Source organism: Vigna unguiculata, chromosome 5, assembly GCF_004118075.2.
Source record: "Vigna unguiculata cultivar IT97K-499-35 chromosome 5, ASM411807v1, whole genome shotgun sequence".
NCBI lineage: Eukaryota > Viridiplantae > Streptophyta > Magnoliopsida > Fabales > Fabaceae > Vigna > Vigna unguiculata.
The window spans coordinates 36,649,445-36,674,558 of NC_040283.1; the positions used below are offsets into that span (position 1 = coordinate 36,649,445).

The 25,114-nt window shown below is 38.4% G+C and overlaps 2 protein-coding genes across 2 annotated transcripts; both read right to left on the bottom strand.

The window, feature by feature from the left end:
* Positions 1–14,626: 14,626 nt before the first annotated feature.
* Positions 14,627–15,856, bottom strand: LOC114184668. Its single transcript, XM_028071983.1, has one exon. It carries the CDS (start codon positions 15,854–15,856, stop codon positions 14,627–14,629), a length of 1,230 nt encoding a protein of 409 aa, XP_027927784.1.
* A 5,959-nt stretch (positions 15,857–21,815) lies between these two features.
* Positions 21,816–23,045, bottom strand: LOC114184670. The gene has a single exon (XM_028071985.1). The coding sequence runs from the start codon at positions 23,043–23,045 to the stop codon at positions 21,816–21,818; it is 1,230 nt and encodes a 409-aa protein (XP_027927786.1).
* Positions 23,046–25,114: the final 2,069 nt, after the last annotated feature.

Sequence of the window (25,114 nt, forward strand, 5' to 3'; positions counted from 1 at the left end):
TGATCTTTGTAAGCAAAATAACTAATCCTATAGTCAAATATGGTTCCTAATTGTGTAATATAGGGTTGTAATATAGGTTGTAACTACTTACTAGGTTAACGTGTTCTATCTTGCACATCTTGTTGATTTGAACTTAAAGAAAAGCAATTGCTTGAATTATAGATTTTACTTTATTGGTCCAAAAATGTTCTTCATAGAAAATTTAATATACCAAGACAAATGTGTTAGTGTAATCGTCAAGCAATGAAGGCATGTAGGTTTCTACCGATGATTATTACCCTATTTGTTTCATAATAGAATTGAGATGGCACCTCAAATATTTCTAATATTTGAAGTAGTCTTAACCTCTTTAAAGAATGGTGCCCCTCTACTATAGTAAAATCAGATAGCAGGTACTAGTTTTAGAGTTAGTGAGGAAGCCAAGGAGAAGCTTAATCATTGGTCAACAATAAGATATTGTATGAAAAGTTTCTTGTAGGATTTTTTTATTAAGATGGTTTGATTGTATATGATTTGAAAATTTTACTAAAGAATTGTTCTTAGAAATTATGTTTATGGTTGGATTTTTTTTATTAAGATGATTGTATTGTATAGTGTTTAATGACATTGTTAATTATTTTTTATAAATTCTCCATATTTATTATTACAATAATTATTTTGAACATCTATGATGACTTTCAAATCGTTCAATATTTTGTAGGTATTGTAGCAATAAAACATTTTAATTAAAATTAATAAATTCATTACCTACAGATCATATCAGTAAGCAATTACATACATATATATTTGTAGGTAATTATATACAAATATATTTATAGGTAAATTACCTACGGATTAATCCGTAGGTAATTACCTACGAATTTATCTATAGGTAATGTTAGCTACGACTGTTTTACCTATGAATTTTTATTCATAGATAATCCGTAGGTAAAACTGTTTTACCTACAAATTTTTTGAGTTACATACGGATTTTGACTGTAGGTAATAGGGTTTTTTCTTGTATATGTAATGCTTGATGCTTAAACTTTGTGGCGTTGCTCTTTATATTATATTCTATGTGATGTTTTATTTAAGTAAGCTTATTTATTAAATGGGACATTACAAGTTTTATCATTTTACTAATTTTAGTAACTATTTTTTTAATTCAAATAATTTCACAAATATAGAGATAAAATAAACAACAAAACAATTAAAAAGTTTAAGTAATTGAGATATGATCCCGTAGTAAATAAAAGTAAAATATGTGTCTATTTATAATAATAATAATAATAATAATAATAATAATAATCATAGTAATAATAATATTATTATTATAATATCACATAGTGAAAAAAACTAATAATAATACAACTACATATATAAATAGATAAACACCTTTGGTGTTTTTTTTTTTGTTTTTTCAATTTTATCATCTTAATTATTATATTTAAAATTTAAATAGTTATTTACAATAAAAAAATAATTTTTCAGTTTTATTAATTTACTAGTTTTAATAACTATTTTTTTGAATTAAAATAATTGTTCAAATATAAAGATAAATGAACAACAAAACAAATAAAAATAGCAAGTAATTAAAGCATGATCCCTACATAGTAAGTAAAAGTAAAATGTGTATCTAATAATAATAATAAAAATAATAATAACTATTATAATAATTATAGTTCTTATTAGTAATAATAGTAATAATAATAATAGTAGTAATAATAATAGTAATATAATAATAAAAATAATTATAGTTAATAATAGTGATAATAATATTTATAGTTGATAGTATCATAATAATTATAATTAATAATAATAATAACAATTATAGTTATAATTATAATAATAATAAAATAAAAACTATCATGAAAATTATGTTATATTGTTGTAAATGTTATTATTAAAGTAATGAAGTAGTAAATTCGGTTTTAAATATAATAAATAAATAAAATTAATATCACAATATGATACAGTTAATTGATTTTACTAAATAATTATAATAGCCTACGACCCCGTGAGTGGTAAGAAGCGGATTTTAAGCCTAACTCGATCCCACAAAATCAGCTTTTAAGGTGAAGTTTGCACCCCACATATATACTATGAAATTACCTTATATGTAGTCAATGTGAAACTTCCAACACACACCCTCTCGTTGAGGTATATACATATCTTTTGTGGGTCTAGAGATGGGTGGTCTGTTAGCGGCCTGATAGCGAGTGAAACAAAATATTCAAAAAATCTTGATAGGATAGGGTTTTTTAGCCAATGGCTCTAATACAATGTATGAAGTGGACTTTGAGCCTAGCTCAACCTCAAAAAACTTATTTTTAAGGTGAGGTTTATACGCACATTTTTTTTTGTTTTAATTCAAATATTTTAAGGATAATAATATAATTGTTACTATATTTATTTTACCTTTAAAAATACTAATAATAATATTAATATAAATTATAAAGGTTTAAATACCTTTTTGGTCCTCATTTTCGTAGTGTTTGTTGCGGATGGTCCTCATTTTGACAGAATGTTTAAAATGGTCATCATTTTTACCGAATGTTTAAAATGATCCTCATTTTCGCAATTCGTGTTTTATTTGATCCTTTTCTGTAGCGCCGTTTAAATCATTAACGGAGCATTGTACAAGTGGCACGGTTTGTATTAGGGTGTGTTACATGTACTGTACATGTGTGATAATTAGATATTTGGGGATAAATAAGTGAGCTAGAGTTTTGGTAAGGAATGTTTGGACAGTTGGTGAGTTTTGACAATCTTGCTCCTCCATTTCCAATTGGTGTTGCTACAATCTTCTTTTTCCTGCAATCTCATTATATAGGTATGTTACGGTCTCAATCTTCTTTCTTTACCTCTAGTTGTAATCGTTGGAGGGAACCGTGTTGTATCACTTCGTGCACTATTGGTGATTCAACGAGAAATGGATTAACCCCGATTTGTAGCTGATGAGAGATGTCAGCTTTGAGGATGGCAAGAACTCCAAAGAATATTGGTAGAAATTTTGGGTACAATCTGTTTTTATTTTTGTGCTAATAATAAATTGGTTTTAATTTTTGGTTTATTGATTTACAGAGTGGTGGTTCCAATAATGTGGGCTGCAACTTTTCAAATGGTGGTGTTGATGAAAAGGATGTCATCATCATGACACAAATGAGGCAGATTAATGATTTGGAGAAGTCATTGAAGGTTGCTGAGAGAAGGCTGCAATTAGTAATAGGATTCACTTGTGTTGTTATTGTATTATTTGTACTGTTATTGTGTGTAATCTTTTAAAGTCCAAACTGTTTTGTACTATTGTTAAATAAAGAAATGAATTAGTTTGATTATGTTGATATTAGTCCCAACATGTTCAAAATGACATCTTAATCTGAGCGTTGAAGTAAGTGATATTGAAATAAGCTTGAACAAAATTAAATTGATCTAAGTCTGGAAGAAATTAAATTCATAACGTTAATTCATCCTCATCAAAATGCACTACATCAATGTTTGGCAAAAGTGAAATTGAACGAAGTTTAAGGAAAGTTAAAATGCAGTACATCAATAAAAAAATTCTATATCAGAAATTCCAAAAAATAACTAAGATGTTTGTAGTTGTTATCATGGCCTCCTCCTAATCTGTAATTTCATCCTAAATTGCTGAGATGGTTCTTTTGGTGTTGGTAATGGTGCTACTTGACTCTCCACTTCATTCATTGGTGGTTGAGTTGTTTGAGTTTCAACAGTTGGTGCATTCTCAGCAGTTTCAGCAGTTGATGCATTCTCAGTAGTTGGTGCATTCTCAACAGTTTGGGAATCCAGTGCAGTCTCAGCAGGTGTTGCAGTCTGCTCATCCACAGGCTTATCTGTATCTGGGCAATTCTTCCTGTTATGTCCAATTTGACGGCATATGCTACATTTTTTTCTATGACCTCTTTTGCTGATTTGTGTGTTATCCTTTCTCAACTCTCACTCTTCCAACCTTCTTTTTTTCTTGGGTCTTCCTGGTAAGATCCTCTTATGTGGTGGATGGACATCAGGGTAGGGAGTTCTTTCCCATAAGACTTCACCATTGACTGGAAAGATAATGGATTGATATATTTCTTCGTAGATGGATCTCCTGAAGCAGATTGGTATGAAGTCCTTAACATTGACATTAATGAAATTCATTGCTGCAATAGTATGGCAGCAAGGGATATTCATCATTCCTTACCAAAACTCTAGCTCACTTATTTATCCCCAAATATCTAATTACTACACCTGTACACTACACATAACACACCCTAATACAAACTATGCCACCTGTACAATGCTCCGTTAATGATTTAAACGGCGTTACAGAAAAGGACTAAATAAAACACAAATTGCGAAAATGATGATCATTTTAAATATTCAGTAAAAATGAGGACCATTTTAAACATTCTGTCAAAATGAGGACCATCCGTAACAAACACTACGAAAATGAGGACCAAAAAGGTATTTAAGTCAAATTATAAATTGTAAAAAGTGCTAGTAACTATTTTTAGTAACTATTTTTTTAATTCAAACAATTATACAAATGTAGAGATAAAATAAACAATAAAACAATTAAAATGCGCAATTAATTGAGATAGGATCCTGTAGTAAATAAAAGTAAAATGTGTCTAATAATAATAATAATATCTCTATAATAATATCGCGTAACGATAATAATAATAATAATAATAATGTTTGTTTTGATGCAGCAATATTTCACAACCATGAAGGGGTTGAATTGGTTTTAACAAATTTTAGTCAATTTCAAGCAAGTCAAAACTGTTTTGATAAAATCTTTGCTTGTTGAATCAATTGAAATAGTGTGATTGGATGCTTAATGTTTGGAGCATTTATACCATGTCAAAAATATAGAGAAGAAGAGATTAAGCACACAAGAGATTTATACTAGTTTGATTCCGTAGAATTTACCTCTAGTTTCCCCTAGCAAACCACACCTAGAGATTTTCACTATATCTCAAGAATTACAAGATTCACAAATACACTTGATAAATCTAAACTCTAAGACAAAAAGATCACACAAGCAAGGTTATACCACACACTTGCTTCAACCGAAAAACAACAAGGCTATAACACACACTTGCTTTAAACAAAAAACAACAAAACAAAGAGTTTCAAATTGTACTAGAACACAAGAACACAACATAGAAGTTAGATTAAGTACACCTTTTCCAAATCTGAATTTTCTTCATCTTGCCAAGCCAACTTTGATGTGTCTTGATTCATTTCTCAAAAGGATCTTCCAAGACTGCTCCAAGAACCTATTCCACACTTTTCTTTCTTTCTTTGGGTTGAACAACTTCGTTCTACAGAAGGTGCAATGATATGTTTTTATCTATCAACTGTTGTCAAGTCAAGTCTAGTTAACTAGATTAGTTGGCTAGTTGACTAGATTATGACAGGGCCCAAATCCAAGTTCGAGAACTAACCTAGTTGACTAGATTAGTATCCTAGTCGACTATCGAGACAACAAAACAACAATTCTTTTAACTATCACATACATATAGATATAACCTACTAATCTCTTCAGCTAAGTGTGATGCAATTAACACATACATCATGGCATACATCATGCTCACACATACATCATGTCTTGCTTTAATTCCAACATTTCTATGCTATCATTTTTCTTATGAACATCATAAAAAACATCACAAATTCACCCAATATCAACAAATACAACTACATATATAAAGAGATAAACATTTTTTGTGTCCTTTTTTTTCAATTTTATCCTCTTAATTATTATATTTTTAAATTAAATAATTATTTATAATAATAAACTTATTTTTCAATTTTATTAATTTACTAGTTTTAGTAACTATTTTTTGGAATTGAAATGATTGTTCTAATGTAAAGATAAATGAACAACAAAACAAACAAAAAAAGCAAGTAATTGAAATACGATCCTACTTAGTAAGTAAAAATAAAAAGTGTATCAAATCATAATAATAAAAATAATAATAATTATAACTATTATAATAATTATAGTCCTTAATAATAATATAATAATAATAATAGAAATAATTATAGTTAATAGTAATGATAATAATATTTATAGTTGATAGTAATAATGATCATAATAATTATAGTTGATAATAATAGCTGATAATAATAAAAAAAAATTAATAACAATAACTACAACTATAGTTTAAGTTGATAATAATAATAATTATTAGTTATAATGGATAATAATAATACTTATAGTTTATAGTATTATAATAACTATAGTTAATAATAATAATTAATATTATTATAATTATAGTTGGAGTTGATAATAATAATAATAATAATAATAATAATAATAATAATAATAATAATAATAATAATAATAATAATAATAATAATAATAATAATAATAATAATAATAATAATAATAATAATAATAATAGTTATAATTGATAATAATAATAATAATAATAATAATAATATAAAAATAAAATAATAACTATAATAAAAAATAGGTTATATTAATGTAAATGTTATTATTAAAGTAATGAAGTATTAAATTCAATTTTAAATATAATAAATAAATAAAATTAATATCACAATATAGTGCAATTAATTGATTTTTTACAAAATAATTATAATAGCTTATGACCTCGTGTATGGTAAGAAGTGGATTTTAAGCCTAACTCAAGCCCACAAACCAGCTTTTTAAGGTGAGGTTTGCACTCCACATATATATCATAAAATTGCTTTATATCTAGTCAATGTGAGACTTCTAACACACACCTCTCACGCTGAGGGATATACATCTCATGCGTGGGTCTAGAAATGCAGTGGCAGATCTTGACAAAAAATGTTAGAGGGGCCAAAGTAATATAATTTTGAGATCATTAAATTTGATCATTAGTATAATACTTCAAAGAATGACTTCTCTACTAAATAATTTGATCATTAGTATAATGCTTCAAAATATCTGAAGAAGTAAAATCTATATTGTTTTCATTAATAGTTTCTTTTTTATCACTTTTAAACTATGAATTTATTCTTTTATTTTTTATCAATATACTTTTTTTTTGTAAATAATATTAAAATTTGTTTATCATGATCTAATAAAAAATTGAGACACATAATTATTACGAGAAAAATATATTATAATTAAGTCACAATTAAAGATCGGTTATGAAAAAACACATAATACTTTTTTTTTCTATATTCATACAAAAATGAACAAAAAGCTTATGAGATAAAAAATAATATTTTTATTATCAAATGAGACAAGAGACAAAGATGGAAGATGATAAATGAGAAATGAAAGCAAAAATAATGAGTTTATTTTTAACTTTTTTTTTTCTTCAAAAACAAAAAGAAAACATATGAGAGTGAGAGATGATTACAATTTGTGAAAAAACTTAAAACACAATAAGAATGAAAATAAAAATTATCTTAATAAATATTTGGTTTAATTACTCTTTTAATTCATGTTTTTGTTTAAAAATGTTAAGTTAGTCCTCTAGGTTTTTTAGTCTCAATTTGGTTTCAATTTTTTGAAAAACTAATGCAATTTGGTCTTTTACGATAAATTTCTTTAAATTTATTAAAACGGATCAATGATTCTTTCATTAAAATTGAAACTCTTAATATAGATTATTTGCTTTATTGGTGTAATTAATATAGTCCTAGTGTCAATTTTTTGACAAAAACAAAGACCAAAAGAAAAATTAAACCTAAATATTTTTATTATTTATTATCTATTAATATTAAATATTGTGTTTTATAAAATAAATAAATAAAATACACAATTTAATTTTGATCAATTCTTAAAATGTATTACTTACAATTAAAAAATTTAATAAATCTCCAATATATATATATATATATATATATATATAATTAATTAATTAAAATTAAAAAATAAAATAAAATTTGGAGGGGCCATGGCTCCTCCCTGCCCCTAAAATCATCCGCCATAGAAATGGGTTCGTTAGCGACCCGATAGCGAGTAAGGATGGCAATAGGGTGGGGTGGGGATGAGTTTCGTTATCCCATACTCATCCTCGTAGAAAAAATTCATCCCTATCCCCATATCCAAATCCAACGGGTATCAAACTTTTGTCTCATCCCCATCCCGACAAGGTAACAAGTATAATCCCGTACACGTTTTCTTACTACTCCAATATTAATTTTAATTAATTTTCATAAAATAATAAAAAAATACGGTAAAGTAAATATAATATTATCAAATAATCAATATTAGGAGGATGATTGTTTATTCGATATCAAATACTTTAAAATAATTATAATTGTTTACATTTTAGATTAAAATACCAAATAAAATTTCATGAGAACCAAAACATTTATTAAATTTTCAAACATTAATTTGATAAAATTTAAAAATATTTTTAAAAAAATATAAAAGGAAAACAAATATTCAAATTAAAATATATTTTAAATGTTTGTTTACTTCAATTTTTTAAATTCTAATGAATATCTTTTTTATACACTAATAAAAGTTATAATACATCACTTGATCAAAATGACACAAAGAACAAATAATAAACATAATAATTAAATTTTAACATAAATCTTGCATCTTTTGAACTCCAATATATGTTGGATGTTGATAAAAATATATTCATGACAATTACATTAAATTTTTATATTGTAGTAAATAAAAGTTATTTATACAATTATAGTGAAAAAAATTACAATATGGTTGATAATGAGTTAGAAAATAAAAAAATAACTAGATAAAATATATTGAAATAGTGTTGGTATTGCGCAACAGAATGTTTAGTGTTTGGACAAAAATCAAGGAGTGTGAATTAGGTTCTTAATAAAAATTGTGCTTTTAAATTTTGCCTTTTAATATCAAAGATCAATTAAAATTATTTCCTTTATTTTAATAAACACAATAAAATAAAGAGAGTAGAGAAGAGAAAATTGCACAAAGTATTTATATTGGTTCGAATCAAAAGACCCTACGTCCAATTGTTAATCTCTAAAAAACAAGATTAACTAAATCACTAAAATAAACCAAACTTACAATCAATGATAAGAAAGATTAGGTTTAGAAAACACCTCTCTTGAATCACACAAGAGATGAAGACACCTTCCTTGAATCACACAAGGAATGAACACCTCCTTTGAATCACACAAACGATGATTGACTTCTCCTAGCAACAGTAGCAACACTCAATCACTCAAGATCCCACTTGATGAAAGTTATGGCTCTACCCACACTAGGTTTTTCAAAGCCTTCTTGTAACATCCAGACCAGATATTACGAATTTAATAAAATAAAATAGAAAATATTACGCCAGCATCATTTATTAAAAATCTCCTTTAATAGTAATACCTCGTTTCCTAAAACACGGGAAATGTAAAAGTTCATTAAATTACCAGAAAATCCAGAAATACAAAACTGTGAGTTTAATCAAATAGGCCATGAGCCTTTACATCATATTTCGAAAGAGAATAACAAAAACGTGAACATAAATATTCCCTTAATCATCCCCTCTCCGCAGCTAAGCCTCACCAGCTCCACCTGCATCATCACCTGCTCACATGTACCGCGTACACGATCATCGCCAAACACAAGCAGATAGGGTGAGCTAACAGTTGAAACACACAAAAATATACAAACATACATATACTTGTATAAACGATACAGATAATATAAAATAACACAAACTCTTTCTTTATACTACATGTCCACAACCATATAGAATATCAATTCATTTCCCACAGAACCTTACTCAATTTCCATCACATGGCCACCACCATGTACAACGATGCACCTAGTGGAAGACTCGTTACCTTCCCTCCACATGGCCACCGCCATGTATATTAAGTACATCAAGGAACCTCGTTCCATTTCTTTCACATGGCCACAACCATGTTAGTAGTGTTCTACCTCTTCTAGTAAGTATCTAAAGGTGCCTTGCTGCCACACCTATCGGCCACAACCGATAGAGCACGTGCGAAAATCATGCTACGGATCACACACCGTAACGCCAGGTGGAGTTCCCAAATACGAACATAGTCCGTAACGTCCCAGGACTACCAAACTCGTCAACAACCACTGAGGAGGGCAATCCATTGGACCCATCCGTACTGTCCACAACCAACACACTCAAACTGGCACACTCGCCAACCCGAGCCACAACTCAAAGTTCCTCGTGTTCATCCGCTATCCCGAGCCACAACTCGAGGGAAGTCATTCCGGGCTACAACCCATAGAATGCCACGTGCTTAACCCCTATCCCGAGCCACAACTCAAGGATACGTTCTGGGCCACAACCCATGGAACACCAGCAAGCCCACCAAGAAGATATTTCAAAAGCCATGTAGAACACCTCTCACAAGTTTCATCTCGACTTATAACCACAGCAGATACATCTCCTTTAGCCGTACCTCTTCGCCCTTGCTTGCTTAAATAGAAACTTTGTTTAACCATTACAGCCCACCTCTCATAGCTAGACCCCCAACGTGTACAAGCATCCAGAACCATTGCAACCTACGTGTTCTCGCTTAAGCGAGCTCATGCTGGCTTGGGCGATACTCTCGTTCGCCCAGAATAAAAGTGCCTCATCTAGGCGACGAGTTCCTCAACACCACAAACCTTCCCTCGCGATCTCGCTTAGGCGAGAGGGTCTCGCCTGGGCGAGACGTACTTTCGCCCAAAGCAACCATCAACCTCGCTTGCGCGAGTTGTTCAAGCAAACCACACAAATGCCTGCGATTTCTCGCTTAGGCGAGTCTCACTCGCCTAAGCGAGATGAGCCCTCGCCCAAACTCCAAAACTCTTCGCCCGAGCGATGGCCACGAGCAAGCAGAGGATACACGTCCCTGCATATCTCGCCTAGGCGAGCCTGACTCGCCTGAGTGAGAATTGCAGGTTTTGACACTGATTCACGCACGCACATTCTGCACTAGTAATCCAACACACTCCCAAAATATGCCCATCCAATTTGATCACATTGCAAAACCAAAACAGCATACTTTAGACACATTGAAACCTATAACCCCAAAATTTCACAACAGCAGCACACTCAATACAAAATACCCTTCATACACATGTAATTAGGTAAAATCCCAATAGAACAGTACTCAACACCCAAACCCCCAATTCACCGCATAGAGAGCACGAAATTCATAGCATTATATCATCACAATCATTCAAATTCTACCAAGCATACAATTTACAGGTTTAGCTCCCCTAACCTAGAATTTCCTCGCTTAAAACTTGATTTTTGGGAACCTTTCCCGGAACACCAATGCCCTCTCTTAGCTTCTCTCCCAAAGGCTCTGGATCGCTTCAGACCTCACTGTTCACTCTTAATTTTTGCACTTCCTCTAAGCTTCTCAGAAAACAGCCTTCCAAAACCCTATTCTCCTTTCAGATTTTGCCTTTTATAGGTCTTACTAATTTGTTAATTAAAAAAAACGTGAATTAACTTTGATTTCTATTCAAGGCCCATCACTTAATAGTTTTTCAGCCCCTTTTTTAGCTACCCCCTTCTGCTAAGGTCTCTCTCATCTATTCATATTCAGCCATACAACCTTTTAGCAAAAAAAGAAGTTAAATTTGAGTCCACCTGGTTCAAACCCACACCATGCCAAAGTAGTATCAACTCTAAACCATCAGGCCAACCCATGTTTCTTGCTAACACATACAATTCCAACATTATCTCATACTGAGTGTGGCCCAACATATTATAAAAACTTTAATAACAAAATACACATAATTGGCATTCTTAGGACTCGAACCCAAGTCCTCACACACAATCAAAGTACTCTCAACCATTTGAGCTAGTACTTTTCCACGTCATACATAAAAGAAATTAATGTCATAAATGCACTAGCCTCCCGCATTTATTATTTAATTAATTAAATTCGCAGGTTTTACATTACCTCCACCTTTAAAATTTTTCGTCCTCGAAAAAGAGAACTTACTAGTGAAAAGATGTGGATAAGTCTTCCTCATGACATCCTCCATCTCCCATGTCATTTCCTGAGTTGCCTTATCCCAGAGCACCTTCACCGTTCTGATCTCCTTCCCTTTGAGTTGCTTCACTTGAGAATCCAAGATTCTCACCGGTCCAACTCCCATAGTCAAATCCTCACGCACTTGTACATCATCCTGCTCCAGCACATGACTAGGATCTGCCACGTACTTCCTCAATTATGAAACATGGAAGACGTTGTGTAGATTTGCCAAGTGTGGTGGCAAGGCAATCTCGTACGCGGCTGGTCCGATCCGTCTCGTAATCTGATACGGGCCAATGAACCGAGGAGTCAACTTCCTCGATTTCAGAGCTCTCCCAATACCTGCTGTAGGTGTGACCCTGAGGAACACATGGTCACCAGCCTCGAACTCGAGTGGCCTCCTTCTCTTATCGGCGTAGGATTTCTGCCGACTCTGGGTTGCTCGCATTCGATCCTGTATCACTCTTACCCTCTCGGTAGTCTGCTGTAGGAACTCTGGCCCGAGCACCACAGATTCTCCATCCTACTTCCAACACAGCGGAGTTCTGCATCTCCTACCATACAGTGCCTCATATAGTGCCATCCCAATGCTGGAATGGTAGCTATTATTGTACGTGAACTCCACCAAGGGCAACAAATCACTCCACGTACCCAGGTGATCCAACACACAAGTCCTCAGTAGATCTTCCAGTGATTGTATGGTCCTCTCAGATTGCCCATCAGTCTGAGGGTGATATGCCGAGCTCATTCTCAGCTGCGTGCCTAAGGCATTCTGCAAAGACTGCCAAAACCTGGATGTGAACCTTGGATCCCTATCCGACACAATACTCGCTGGCACACCATGAAGTCTAACGATCTCCCTGACATATAACTTTGCCAACTTATCTAATGTCATCTTCTGATTTATCGGTAGGAAATGAGCACACTTCGTTAATCTGTCTACAATAACCCAGATCGAGTCATGTCCTCTCACAAACCGTGGCAAGTGCGTGACAAAATCCATGGAAATGCTGTCCCATTTCCACTAGGGAATGTCAAGAGGCTCCAACGTACCACCCGGCCTCTGGTGCTCAATTTTCGCCTTCTGGCATACTAAACAAGAGGCAACATAGTCAGCTACATCAGTCTTCATACCCGTCCACCAGAACGTCGCTTTCAAGTCCTTATACATCTTAGTCATACCTGGGTGTATGCGAAGACAACTCTTATGCCCTTCATCCAAGAGCATCTTTCTCAAAACCTAACTGCGAGGTACACACACCCTCTCTCTGAATCTCAGGATACCATCTCTGCCCATCCTAAAGTCTTTTCTCTTCTCGGTGCCTAACTCACTCACAATCTGCTGCAATTCTTGATCTTTACCCTGTTCCTCCCTGACTTCATTCAAGAACTCATTAGTGATTTGCAACATACTACACCATATGTGATCAACACCTGTGTACAGATTCAAGTTCATATCTCGCAGTTTCTCTATAAGCTCCAACTCCATCATCATAGCAGACATATGAACCCTCTTCCGACTCAGAGCATCAACAACTACATTGGCTTTACCTGGATGGTATAGAAGCTCGAAATCATAATCTTTTAAATACTCCATCCAACGCCTCTGTCTCATATTCAGCTCTTTCTGATCAAATAAGTACTTCAAACTTTTATGATCATTGAACACTTGAAACTGCGAACCATACAAGTAATGCCTCCACGTCTTGAGAGCAAAAACTACCGCAGCCAACTCCAAATCATGCGTAGGGTAGTTCTTTTCGTGTACCTTCAGCTGGCGAGATGCATAAGCAACAGGTCGTTTCTCTTGCATCAACACACACCCCAAACCTTGGTAGGAAGCATCACAGTACACTTCAAACCTCTTGGCTGTGTTTGGGATAGCTAAGATAGGTGCAGTGGTCAATCTCCTCTTCATATCCTCAAAACAAACCTCGCACTCGTCTGTCCAAGAAAAGGGTTGGTCCTTCCTGGTGAGTTGAGTCAATGGACTCACCATCTTGGAGAATCCTTCCATAAAGCGCCTGTAATACCCTGCCAGGCCCAAGAAACTTCTCACCTCAGTCACAGTTTGCAGGCTTTCCCACTTCAACACCGTTTCAATCTTTGCTGGGTCCACCGAGATTCCTTGAGCTGAGATCACATGGTCCAAGAACTGCACCTCATCAAGCCAAAACTCACACTTCGATAGTTTCCCATAAAGCTTATGCTCTCTAAGTACCTCCAATACCACTTGCAGATGATCTACATGTTCTTCTTTACTCTCAGAATATATCAGCATGTTGTCAATGAATACAATGACAAACTGATCCAGATACGGTCGAAATATCCTATTCATGTAGTCCATGAATATAGCAGGCGCATTCGTCACTCCAAATGACATCACTACATACTCATAGTGCCCGTAGCGAGACCTGAATGCAGTCTTCTGCACATCTTCTGGTTTGACGAAGATCTGATGGTATCCAGACCTCAAGTCAATCTTGGAGAACACAGCTGCTCCCCTCAACTGGTCTAGTAGATCATCAATCCTCGGCAACGGGTACTTATTCTTAATTGTCAACTTATTCAGTTGTCGGTAGTCAACACACAACCTGGAGCTGCCATCCTTCTTTTTCACAAGTAAAACCGGCGCCCCCCATGGCGACGCACTCGGTCGAATAAAGTTCTTCTCAAGCAGATCCTCAATCTACTTCTTCAGCTCCGCCAACTCAGCTGGTGCCATCCGATATGGTGCCATAAATACTGGGCCAGCCCCAGGGATGAGATCAATGGTGAAATCCACATCCCTGCTTGGTGGTAACTCTGGGATTTCATTAGGGAAGACATCGGCATATTCATCTACCACAGGAATCAAACTAATCTTCTCTGCAGTACTCTTCTTCTCCATCTGAGCTACTATCATAAAACATGTAGCCCCTGCCTCAATCTCTTTCTCTGCCTGATTGGATGATATCAATTCCAGTCCTTCTGCATCTGGAAACACCACCCTACGTTGCCCACAATCAATCACCACATGGTTGCTGGCCAACCAATCCATACCCAGAATGACATCTAACCCCTCCATTGGTAAGCATATGAGATTGACCTTGAACCTGCGGCCTGCCACCTCTATAGGGCATCCCACACAAACAAACGTGGTGGATACCTCTCCAGATGTTGGTGTCGCGACTATCAACTTGCACGCCAGCTCTCGCATCACTAAACCGATCCTCCTCACACATTCATTGGATACGAATGAATGGGTAGCTCCCGAGTCATACAACACAACAACCTCATGGTTAAATAACAAGCAAGTGGTTTGTACTAAGTTACCTGGCTGGGCGACCTCGGTAGTCGTCAAGGCAAAAACACGACCAGGGGCTCTAGGTCGATCCCCTACTGGTTTCTTCGCTGGTGCACCTCCAGCTAGTTTCTTATTCGGGCAGTGCCGTGCAAAATGGCCCGTCTGATCACAAACGTAGCACTTGCAAGTGCTACCACCACCACCACTAGAACTGCCTGAGGGTTTTGGACAATCCCTTTGATAATGCTCCCCACCACAGTTGTAGCACTGTAGTTTCCTAGCCGACCTATGTGGCCTATCATACGGCTTCTTTTGCTGCCGTAAATCAGAGGTCGTCTTCTGTGGTCGAGCCCCTTTGTTGGGCCCCATTTCCAGCTGCTTTACGGCCTTTGCCTGCTCCACTAAAACTGGGAACTCCTTGATCCGGAAAGGTACAATAAAGCGGCGGAGCTCGTGTTTCAGCCCGCCCTCATATTTCTGACATCTCCACTCCTCGATAATAGTAGGTGTGTAGAACCTGGCCAAATACTCGAATTTGTCTGTGTATGCCTGCACAGTCAGGTTCCCCTGTTGGAACGTGAGGAATTCTGCCTCCCTCTCATGCTTGGCACTAGCTGGAAAGTATTTCTCCATAAATCTCTCCCTGAAGGAAGTCCATGTCACCTCCTCCCCCTAGTCTGCATGAGCTGCTGCATGTCTGCCCACTAGTATTCTGCATCGGCTATCAACAAGAAGGATATAAATGACAGTTTTTGAGCGTCTGTGCAATCAATCACCCGGCAGATTTTCTCGCACTCCTTAAGCCAAGCATCGGCTTCACCTGGAGAAGATTTTCCCACAAATTTTGAGGGCTTATACCTCATAAAATCCTCCATAGACATTGAACGTGTGGGTGCTACCACGGCTCGAGGTTGCGCTGCAATGGGCTGCATCGCATCTACCATCCGATGTATCGCCTGCGCGATCTCATCGGCCCAGCATTATTCCTCCTCCTATTTGCCATAGCTTGAGCACGCCACATATAACTGTTCACATCAAACAGCTTGGTTAAAACTACATACTAAAGGTCAGATAACAAACAATGATCATAATGATCTCACAAGCACACACACACGGTAAGCTCACTCCACACAGACCCCAAAAATCATTTTGAAAACAATTCTATGATACCAAATGTAACATCCCGACCGGATATTACGAATTTAATAAAATAAAATAGAAAATATTACGCCAGCATCATTTATTAAAAATCTCCTTTAATAGTAATACCTCGTTTCCCAAAACACGGGAAATGTAAAAGTTCATTAAATTACCAGAAAATCCAGAAATACAAAACTGTGAGTTTAATCAAATAGGCCATGAGCCTTTACATCATATTTCAAAAGAGAATGACAAAAACGTGAACATAAATATTCCCCTAATCATCCCCTCTCCACAGCTAAGTCTCACCAGCTCCACCTGCATCATCACCTGCTCACATGTACCGCGTACACGATCATCGCCAAACACAAGCAGATAGGGTGAGCTAACAGTTGAAACACACAAAAATATACCAAACATACATATACTTGTATAAACGATACAGATAATATAAAATAACACAAACTCTTTCTTTATACTACATGTCCACAACCATATAGAATATCAATTCATTTCCCACAAAACCTTACTCAATTTCCATCACATGGCCACCACCATGTACAACGATGCACCTAGTGGAAGACTCGTTACCTTCCCTCCACATGGCCACCGCCATGTATATTAAGTACATCAAGGAACCTCGTTCCATTTCTTTCACATGGCCACAACCATGTTAGTAGTGTTCTACCTCTTCTAGTAAGTATCTAAAGGTGCCTTGCTGCCACACCTATCGGCCACAACCGATAGAGCACGTGCGAAAATCATGCTACGGATCACACACCGTAACGCCAGGTGGAGTTCCCAAATACGAACATAGTCCGTAACGTCCCAGGACTACCAAACTCGTCAACAACCACTGAGGAGGGCAATCCATTGGACCCATCCGTACTGTCCACAACCAACACACTCACACTGGCACACTCGCCAACCCGAGCCACAACTCAAAGTTCCTCGTGTTCATCCGCTATCCCGAGCCACAACTCGAGGGAAGTCATTCCGGGCTACAACCCATAGAATGCCACGTGCTTAACCCCTATCCCGAGCCACAACTCAAGGATACGTTCTGGGCCACAACCCATGGAACACCAGCAAGCCCACCAAGAAGATATTTCAAAAGCCATGTAGAACACCTCTCACAAGTTTCATCTCGACTTATAACCACAGCAGATACATCTCCTTTAGCCGTACCTCTTCGCCCTTGCTTGCTTAAATAGAAACTTTGTTTAACCATTACAGCCCACCTCTCATAGCTAGACCCCCAACGTGTACAAGCATCCAGAACCATTGCAACCTACGTGTTCTCGCTTAAGCGAGCTCATGCTGGCTTGGGCGATACTCTCGTTCGCCCAGAATAAAAGTGCCTCATCTAGGCGACGAGTTCCTCAACACCACAAACCTTCCCTCGCGATCTCGCTTAGGCGAGAGGGTCTCGCCTGGGCGAGACGTACTTTCGCCCAAAGCAACCATCAACCTCGCTTGCGCGAGTTGTTCAAGCAAACCACACAAATGCCTGCGATTTCTCGCTTAGGCGAGTCTCACTCGCCTAAGCGAGATGAGCCCTCGCCCAAACTCCAAAACTCTTCGCCCGAGCGATGGCCACGAGCAAGCAGAGGATACACGTCCCTGCATATCTCGCCTAGGCGAGCCTGACTCGCCTGAGTGAGAATTGCAGGTTTTGACACTGATTCACGCACGCACATTCTGCACTAGTAATCCAACACACTCCCAAAATATGCCCATCCAATTTGATCACATTGCAAAACCAAAACAGCATACTTTAGACACATTGAAACCTATAACCCCAAAATTTCACAACAGCAGCACACTCAATACAAAATACCCTTCATACACATGTAATTAGGTAAAATCCCAATAGAACAGTACTCAACACCCAAACCCCCAATTCACCGCATAGAGAGCACGAAATTCATAGCATTATATCATCACAATCATTCAAATTCTACCAAGCATACAATTTACAGGTTTAGCTCCCCTAACCTAGAATTTCCTCGCTTAAAACTTGATTTTTGGGAACCTTTCCCGGAACACCAATGCCCTCTCTTAGCTTCTCTCCCAAAGGCTCTGGATCGCTTCAGACCTCACTGTTCACTCTTAATTTTTGCACTTCCTCTAAGCTTCTCAGAAAACAGCCTTCCAAAACCCTATTCTCCTTTCAGATTTTGCCTTTTATAGGTCTTACTAATTTGTTAATTAAAAAAAACGTGAATTAACTTTGATTTCTATTCAAGGCCCATCACTTAATAGTTTTTCAGCCCCTTTTTTAGCTACCCCCTTCTGCTAAGGTCTCTCTCATCTATTCATATTCAGCCATACAACCTTTTAGCAAAAAAAGAAGTTAAATTTGAGTCCACCTGGTTCAAACCCACACCATGCCAAAGTAGTATCAACTCTAAACCATCAGGCCAACCCATGTTTCTTGCTAACACATACAATTCCAACATTATCTCATACTGAGTGTGGCCCAACATATTATAAAAACTTTAATAACAAAATACACATAATTGGCATTCTTAGGACTCGAACCCAAGTCCTCACACACAATCAAAGTACTCTCAACCATTTGAGCTAGTACTTTTCCACGTCATACATAAAAGAAATTAATGTCATAAATGCACTAGCCTCCCGCATTTATTATTTAATTAATTAAATTCGCAGGTTTTACATTACCTCCACCTTTAAAATTTTTCGTCCTCGAAAAAGAGAACTTACTAGTGAAAAGATGTGGATAAGTCTTCCTCATGACATCCTCCATCTCCCATGTCATTTCCTGAGTTGCCTTATCCCAGAGCACCTTCACCGTTCTGATCTCCTTCCCTTTGAGTTGCTTCACTTGAGAATCCAAGATTCTCACCGGTCCAACTCCCATAGTCAAATCCTCACGCACTTGTACATCATCCTGCTCCAGCACATGACTAGGATCTGCCACGTACTTCCTCAATTATGAAACATGGAAGACGTTGTGTAGATTTGCCAAGTGTGGTGGCAAGGCAATCTCGTACGCGGCTGGTCCGATCCGTCTCGTAATCTGATACGGGCCAATGAACCGAGGAGTCAACTTCCTCGATTTCAGAGCTCTCCCAATACCTGCTGTAGGTGTGACCCTGAGGAACACATGGTCACCAGCCTCGAACTCGAGTGGCCTCCTTCTCTTATCGGCGTAGGATTTCTGCCGACTCTGGGTTGCTCGCATTCGATCCTGTATCACTCTTACCCTCTCGGTAGTCTGCTGTAGGAACTCTGGCCCGAGCACCACAGATTCTCCATCCTACTTCCAACACAGCGGAGTTCTGCATCTCCTACCATACAGTGCCTCATATAGTGCCATCCCAATGCTGGAATGGTAGCTATTATTGTACGTGAACTCCACCAAGGGCAACAAATCACTCCACGTACCCAGGTGATCCAACACACAAGTCCTCAGTAGATCTTCCAGTGATTGTATGGTCCTCTCAGATTGCCCATCAGTCTGAGGGTGATATGCCGAGCTCATTCTCAGCTGCGTGCCTAAGGCATTCTGCAAAGACTGCCAAAACCTGGATGTGAACCTTGGATCCCTATCCGACACAATACTCGCTGGCACACCATGAAGTCTAACGATCTCCCTGACATATAACTTTGCCAACTTATCTAATGTCATCTTCTGATTTATCGGTAGGAAATGAGCACACTTCGTTAATCTGTCTACAATAACCCAGATCGAGTCATGTCCTCTCACAAACCGTGGCAAGTGCGTGACAAAATCCATGGAAATGCTGTCCCATTTCCACTAGGGAATGTCAAGAGGCTCCAACGTACCACCCGGCCTCTGGTGCTCAATTTTCGCCTTCTGGCATACTAAACAAGAGGCAACATAGTCAGCTACATCAGTCTTCATACCCGTCCACCAGAACGTCGCTTTCAAGTCCTTATACATCTTAGTCATACCTGGGTGTATGCGAAGACAACTCTTATGCCCTTCATCCAAGAGCATATTTCTCAAAACCTAACTGCGAGGTACACACACCCTCTCTCTGAATCTCAGGATACCATCTCTGCCCATCCTAAAGTCTTTTCTCTTCTCGGTGCCTAACTCACTCACAATCTGCTGCAATTCTTGATCTTTACCCTGTTCCTCCCTGACTTCATTCAAGAACTCATTAGTGATTTGCAACATACTACACCATATGTGATCAACACCTGTGTACAGATTCAAGTTCATATCTCGCAGTTTCTCTATAAGCTCCAACTCCATCATCATAGCAGACATATGAACCCTCTTCCGACTCAGAGCATCAACAACTACATTGGCTTTACCTGGATGGTATAGAAGCTCGAAATCATAATCTTTTAAATACTCCATCCAACGCCTCTGTCTCATATTCAGCTCTTTCTGATCAAATAAGTACTTCAAACTTTTATGATCATTGAACACTTGAAACTGCGAACCATACAAGTAATGCCTCCACGTCTTGAGAGCAAAAACTACCGCAGCCAACTCCAAATCATGCGTAGGGTAGTTCTTTTCGTGTACCTTCAGCTGGCGAGATGCATAAGCAACAGGTCGTTTCTCTTGCATCAACACACACCCCAAACCTTGGTAGGAAGCATCACAGTACACTTCAAACCTCTTGGCTGTGTTTGGGATAGCTAAGATAGGTGCAGTGGTCAATCTCCTCTTCATATCCTCAAAACAAACCTCGCACTCGTCTGTCCAAGAAAAGGGTTGGTCCTTCCTGGTGAGTTGAGTCAATGGACTCACCATCTTGGAGAATCCTTCCATAAAGCGCCTGTAATACCCTGCCAGGCCCAAGAAACTTCTCACCTCAGTCACAGTTTGCAGGCTTTCCCACTTCAACACCGTTTCAATCTTTGCTGGGTCCACCGAGATTCCTTGAGCTGAGATCACATGGTCCAAGAACTGCACCTCATCAAGCCAAAACTCACACTTCGATAGTTTCCCATAAAGCTTATGCTCTCTAAGTACCTCCAATACCACTTGCAGATGATCTACATGTTCTTCTTTACTCTCAGAATATATCAGCATGTTGTCAATGAATACAATGACAAACTGATCCAGATACGGTCGAAATATCCTATTCATGTAGTCCATGAATATAGCAGGCGCATTCGTCACTCCAAATGACATCACTACATACTCATAGTGCCCGTAGCGAGACCTGAATGCAGTCTTCTGCACATCTTCTGGTTTGACGAAGATCTGATGGTATCCAGACCTCAAGTCAATCTTGGAGAACACAGCTGCTCCCCTCAACTGGTCTAGTAGATCATCAATCCTCGGTAACGGGTACTTATTCTTAATTGTCAACTTATTCAGTTGTCGGTAGTCAACACACAACCTGGAGCTGCCATCCTTCTTTTTCACAAGTAAAACCGGCGCCCCCCATGGCAACGCACTCGGTCGAATAAAGTTCTTCTCAAGCAGATCCTCAATCTACTTCTTCAGCTCCGCCAACTCAGCTGGTGCCATCCGATATGGTGCCATAAATACTGGGCCAACCCCAGGGATGGGATCAATGGTGAAATCCACATCCCTGCTTGGTGGTAACTCTGGGATTTCATTAGGGAAGACATCGGCATATTCATCTACCACAGGAATCAAACTAATCTTCTCTGCAGTACTCTTCTTCTCCATCTGAGCTACTATCATAAAACATGTAGCCCCTGCCTCAATCTCTTTCTCTGCCTGATTGGATGATATCAATTCCAGTCCTTCTGCATCTGGAAACACCACCCTACGTTGCCCACAATCAATCACCACATGGTTGCTGGCCAACCAATCCATACCCAGAATGACATCTAACCCCTCCATTGGTAAGCATATGAGATTGACCTTGAACCTGCGGCCTGCCACCTCTATAGGGCATCCCACACAAACAAACGTGGTGGATACCTCTCCAGATGTTGGTGTCGCGACTATCAACTTGCACGCCAGCTCTCGCATCACTAAACCGATCCTCCTCACACATTCATTGGATACGAATGAATGGGTAGCTCCCGAGTCATACAACACAACAACCTCATGGTTAAATAACAAGCAAGTGGTTTGTACTAAGTTACCTGGCTGGGCGACCTCGGTAGTCGTCAAGGCAAAAACACGACCAGGGGCTCTAGGTCGATCCCCTACTGGTTTCTTCGCTGGTGCACCTCCAGCTAGTTTCTTATTCGGGCAGTGCCGTGCAAAATGGCCCGTCTGATCACAAACGTAGCACTTGCAAGTGCTACCACCACCACCACTAGAACTGCCTGAGGGTTTTGGACAATCCCTTTGATAATGCTCCCCACCACAGTTGTAGCACTGTAGTTTCCTAGCCGACCTCTGTGGCCTATCATACGGCTTCTTTTGCTGCCGTAAATCAGAGGTCGTCTTCTGTGGTCGAGCCCCTTTGTTGGGCCCCATTTCCAGCTGCTTTACGGCCTTTGCCTGCTCCACTAAAACTGGGAACTCCTTGATCCGGAGAGGTACAATAAAGCGGCGGAGCTCGTGTTTCAGCCCGCCCTCATATTTCTGACATCTCCACTCCTCGATAATAGTAGGTGTGTAGAACCTGGCCAAATACTCGAATTTGTCTGTGTATGCCTGCACAGTCAGGTTCCCCTGTTGGAACGTGAGGAATTCTGCCTCCCTCTCATGCTTGGCACTAGCTGGAAAGTATTTCTCCATAAATCTCTCCCTGAAGGAAGTCCATGTCACCTCCTCCCCCTAGTCTGCATGAGCTGCTGCATGTCTGCCCACTAGTATTCTGCATCGGCTATCAACAAGAAGGATATAAATGACAGTTTTTGAGCGTCTGTGCAATCAATCACCCGGCAGATTTTCTCGCACTCCTTAAGCCAAGCATCGGCTTCACCTGGAGAAGATTTTCCCACAAATTTTGAGGGCTTATACCTCATAAAATCCTCCATAGACATTGAACGTGTGGGTGCTACCACGGCTCGAGGTTGCGCTGCAATGGGCTGCATCGCATCTACCATCCGATGTATCGCCTGCGCGATCTCATCGGCCCAGCATTATTCCTCCTCCTATTTGCCATAGCTTGAGCACGCCACATATAACTGTTCACATCAAACAGCTTGGTTAAAACTACATACTAAAGGTCAGATAACAAACAATGATCATAATGATCTCACAAGCACACACACACGGTAAGCTCACTCCACACAGACCCCAAAAATCATTTTGAAAACAATTCTATGATACCAAATGTAACATCCCGACCGGATATTACGAATTTAATAAAATAAAATAGAAAATATTACGCCAGCATCATTTATTAAAAATCTCCTTTAATAGTAATACCTCGTTTCCCAAAACACGGGAAATGTAAAAGTTCATTAAATTACCAGAAAATCCAGAAATACAAAACTGTGAGTTTAATCAAATAGGCCATGAGCCTTTACATCATATTTCAAAAGAGAATGACAAAAACGTGAACATAAATATTCCCCTAATCATCCCCTCTCCACAGCTAAGTCTCACCAGCTCCACCTGCATCATCACCTGCTCACATGTACCGCGTACACGATCATCGCCAAACACAAGCAGATAGGGTGAGCTAACAGTTGAAACACACAAAAATATACCAAACATACATATACTTGTATAAACGATACAGATAATATAAAATAACACAAACTCTTTCTTTATACTACATGTCCACAACCATATAGAATATCAATTCATTTCCCACAAAACCTTACTCAATTTCCATCACATGGCCACCACCATGTACAACGATGCACCTAGTGGAAGACTCGTTACCTTCCCTCCACATGGCCACCGCCATGTATATTAAGTACATCAAGGAACCTCGTTCCATTTCTTTCACATGGCCACAACCATGTTAGTAGTGTTCTACCTCTTCTAGTAAGTATCTAAAGGTGCCTTGCTGCCACACCTATCGGCCACAACCGATAGAGCACGTGCGAAAATCATGCTACGGATCACACACCGTAACGCCAGGTGGAGTTCCCAAATACGAACATAGTCCGTAACGTCCCAGGACTACCAAACTCGTCAACAACCACTGAGGAGGGCAATCCATTGGACCCATCCGTACTGTCCACAACCAACACACTCACACTGGCACACTCGCCAACCCGAGCCACAACTCAAAGTTCCTCGTGTTCATCCGCTATCCCGAGCCACAACTCGAGGGAAGTCATTCCGGGCTACAACCCATAGAATGCCACGTGCTTAACCCCTATCCCGAGCCACAACTCAAGGATACGTTCTGGGCCACAACCCATGGAACACCAGCAAGCCCACCAAGAAGATATTTCAAAAGCCATGTAGAACACCTCTCACAAGTTTCATCTCGACTTATAACCACAGCAGATACATCTCCTTTAGCCGTACCTCTTCGCCCTTGCTTGCTTAAATAGAAACTTTGTTTAACCATTACAGCCCACCTCTCATAGCTAGACCCCCAACGTGTACAAGCATCCAGAACCATTGCAACCTACATGTTCTCGCTTAAGCGAGCTCATGCTGGCTTGGGCGATACTCTCGTTCGCCCAGAATAAAAGTGCCTCATCTAGGCGACGAGTTCCTCAACACCACAAACCTTCCCTCGCGATCTCGCTTAGGCGAGAGGGTCTCGCCTGGGCGAGACGTACTTTCGCCCAAAGCAACCATCAACCTCGCTTGCGCGAGTTGTTCAAGCAAACCACACAAATGCCTGCGATTTCTCGCTTAGGCGAGTCTCACTCGCCTAAGCGAGATGAGCCCTC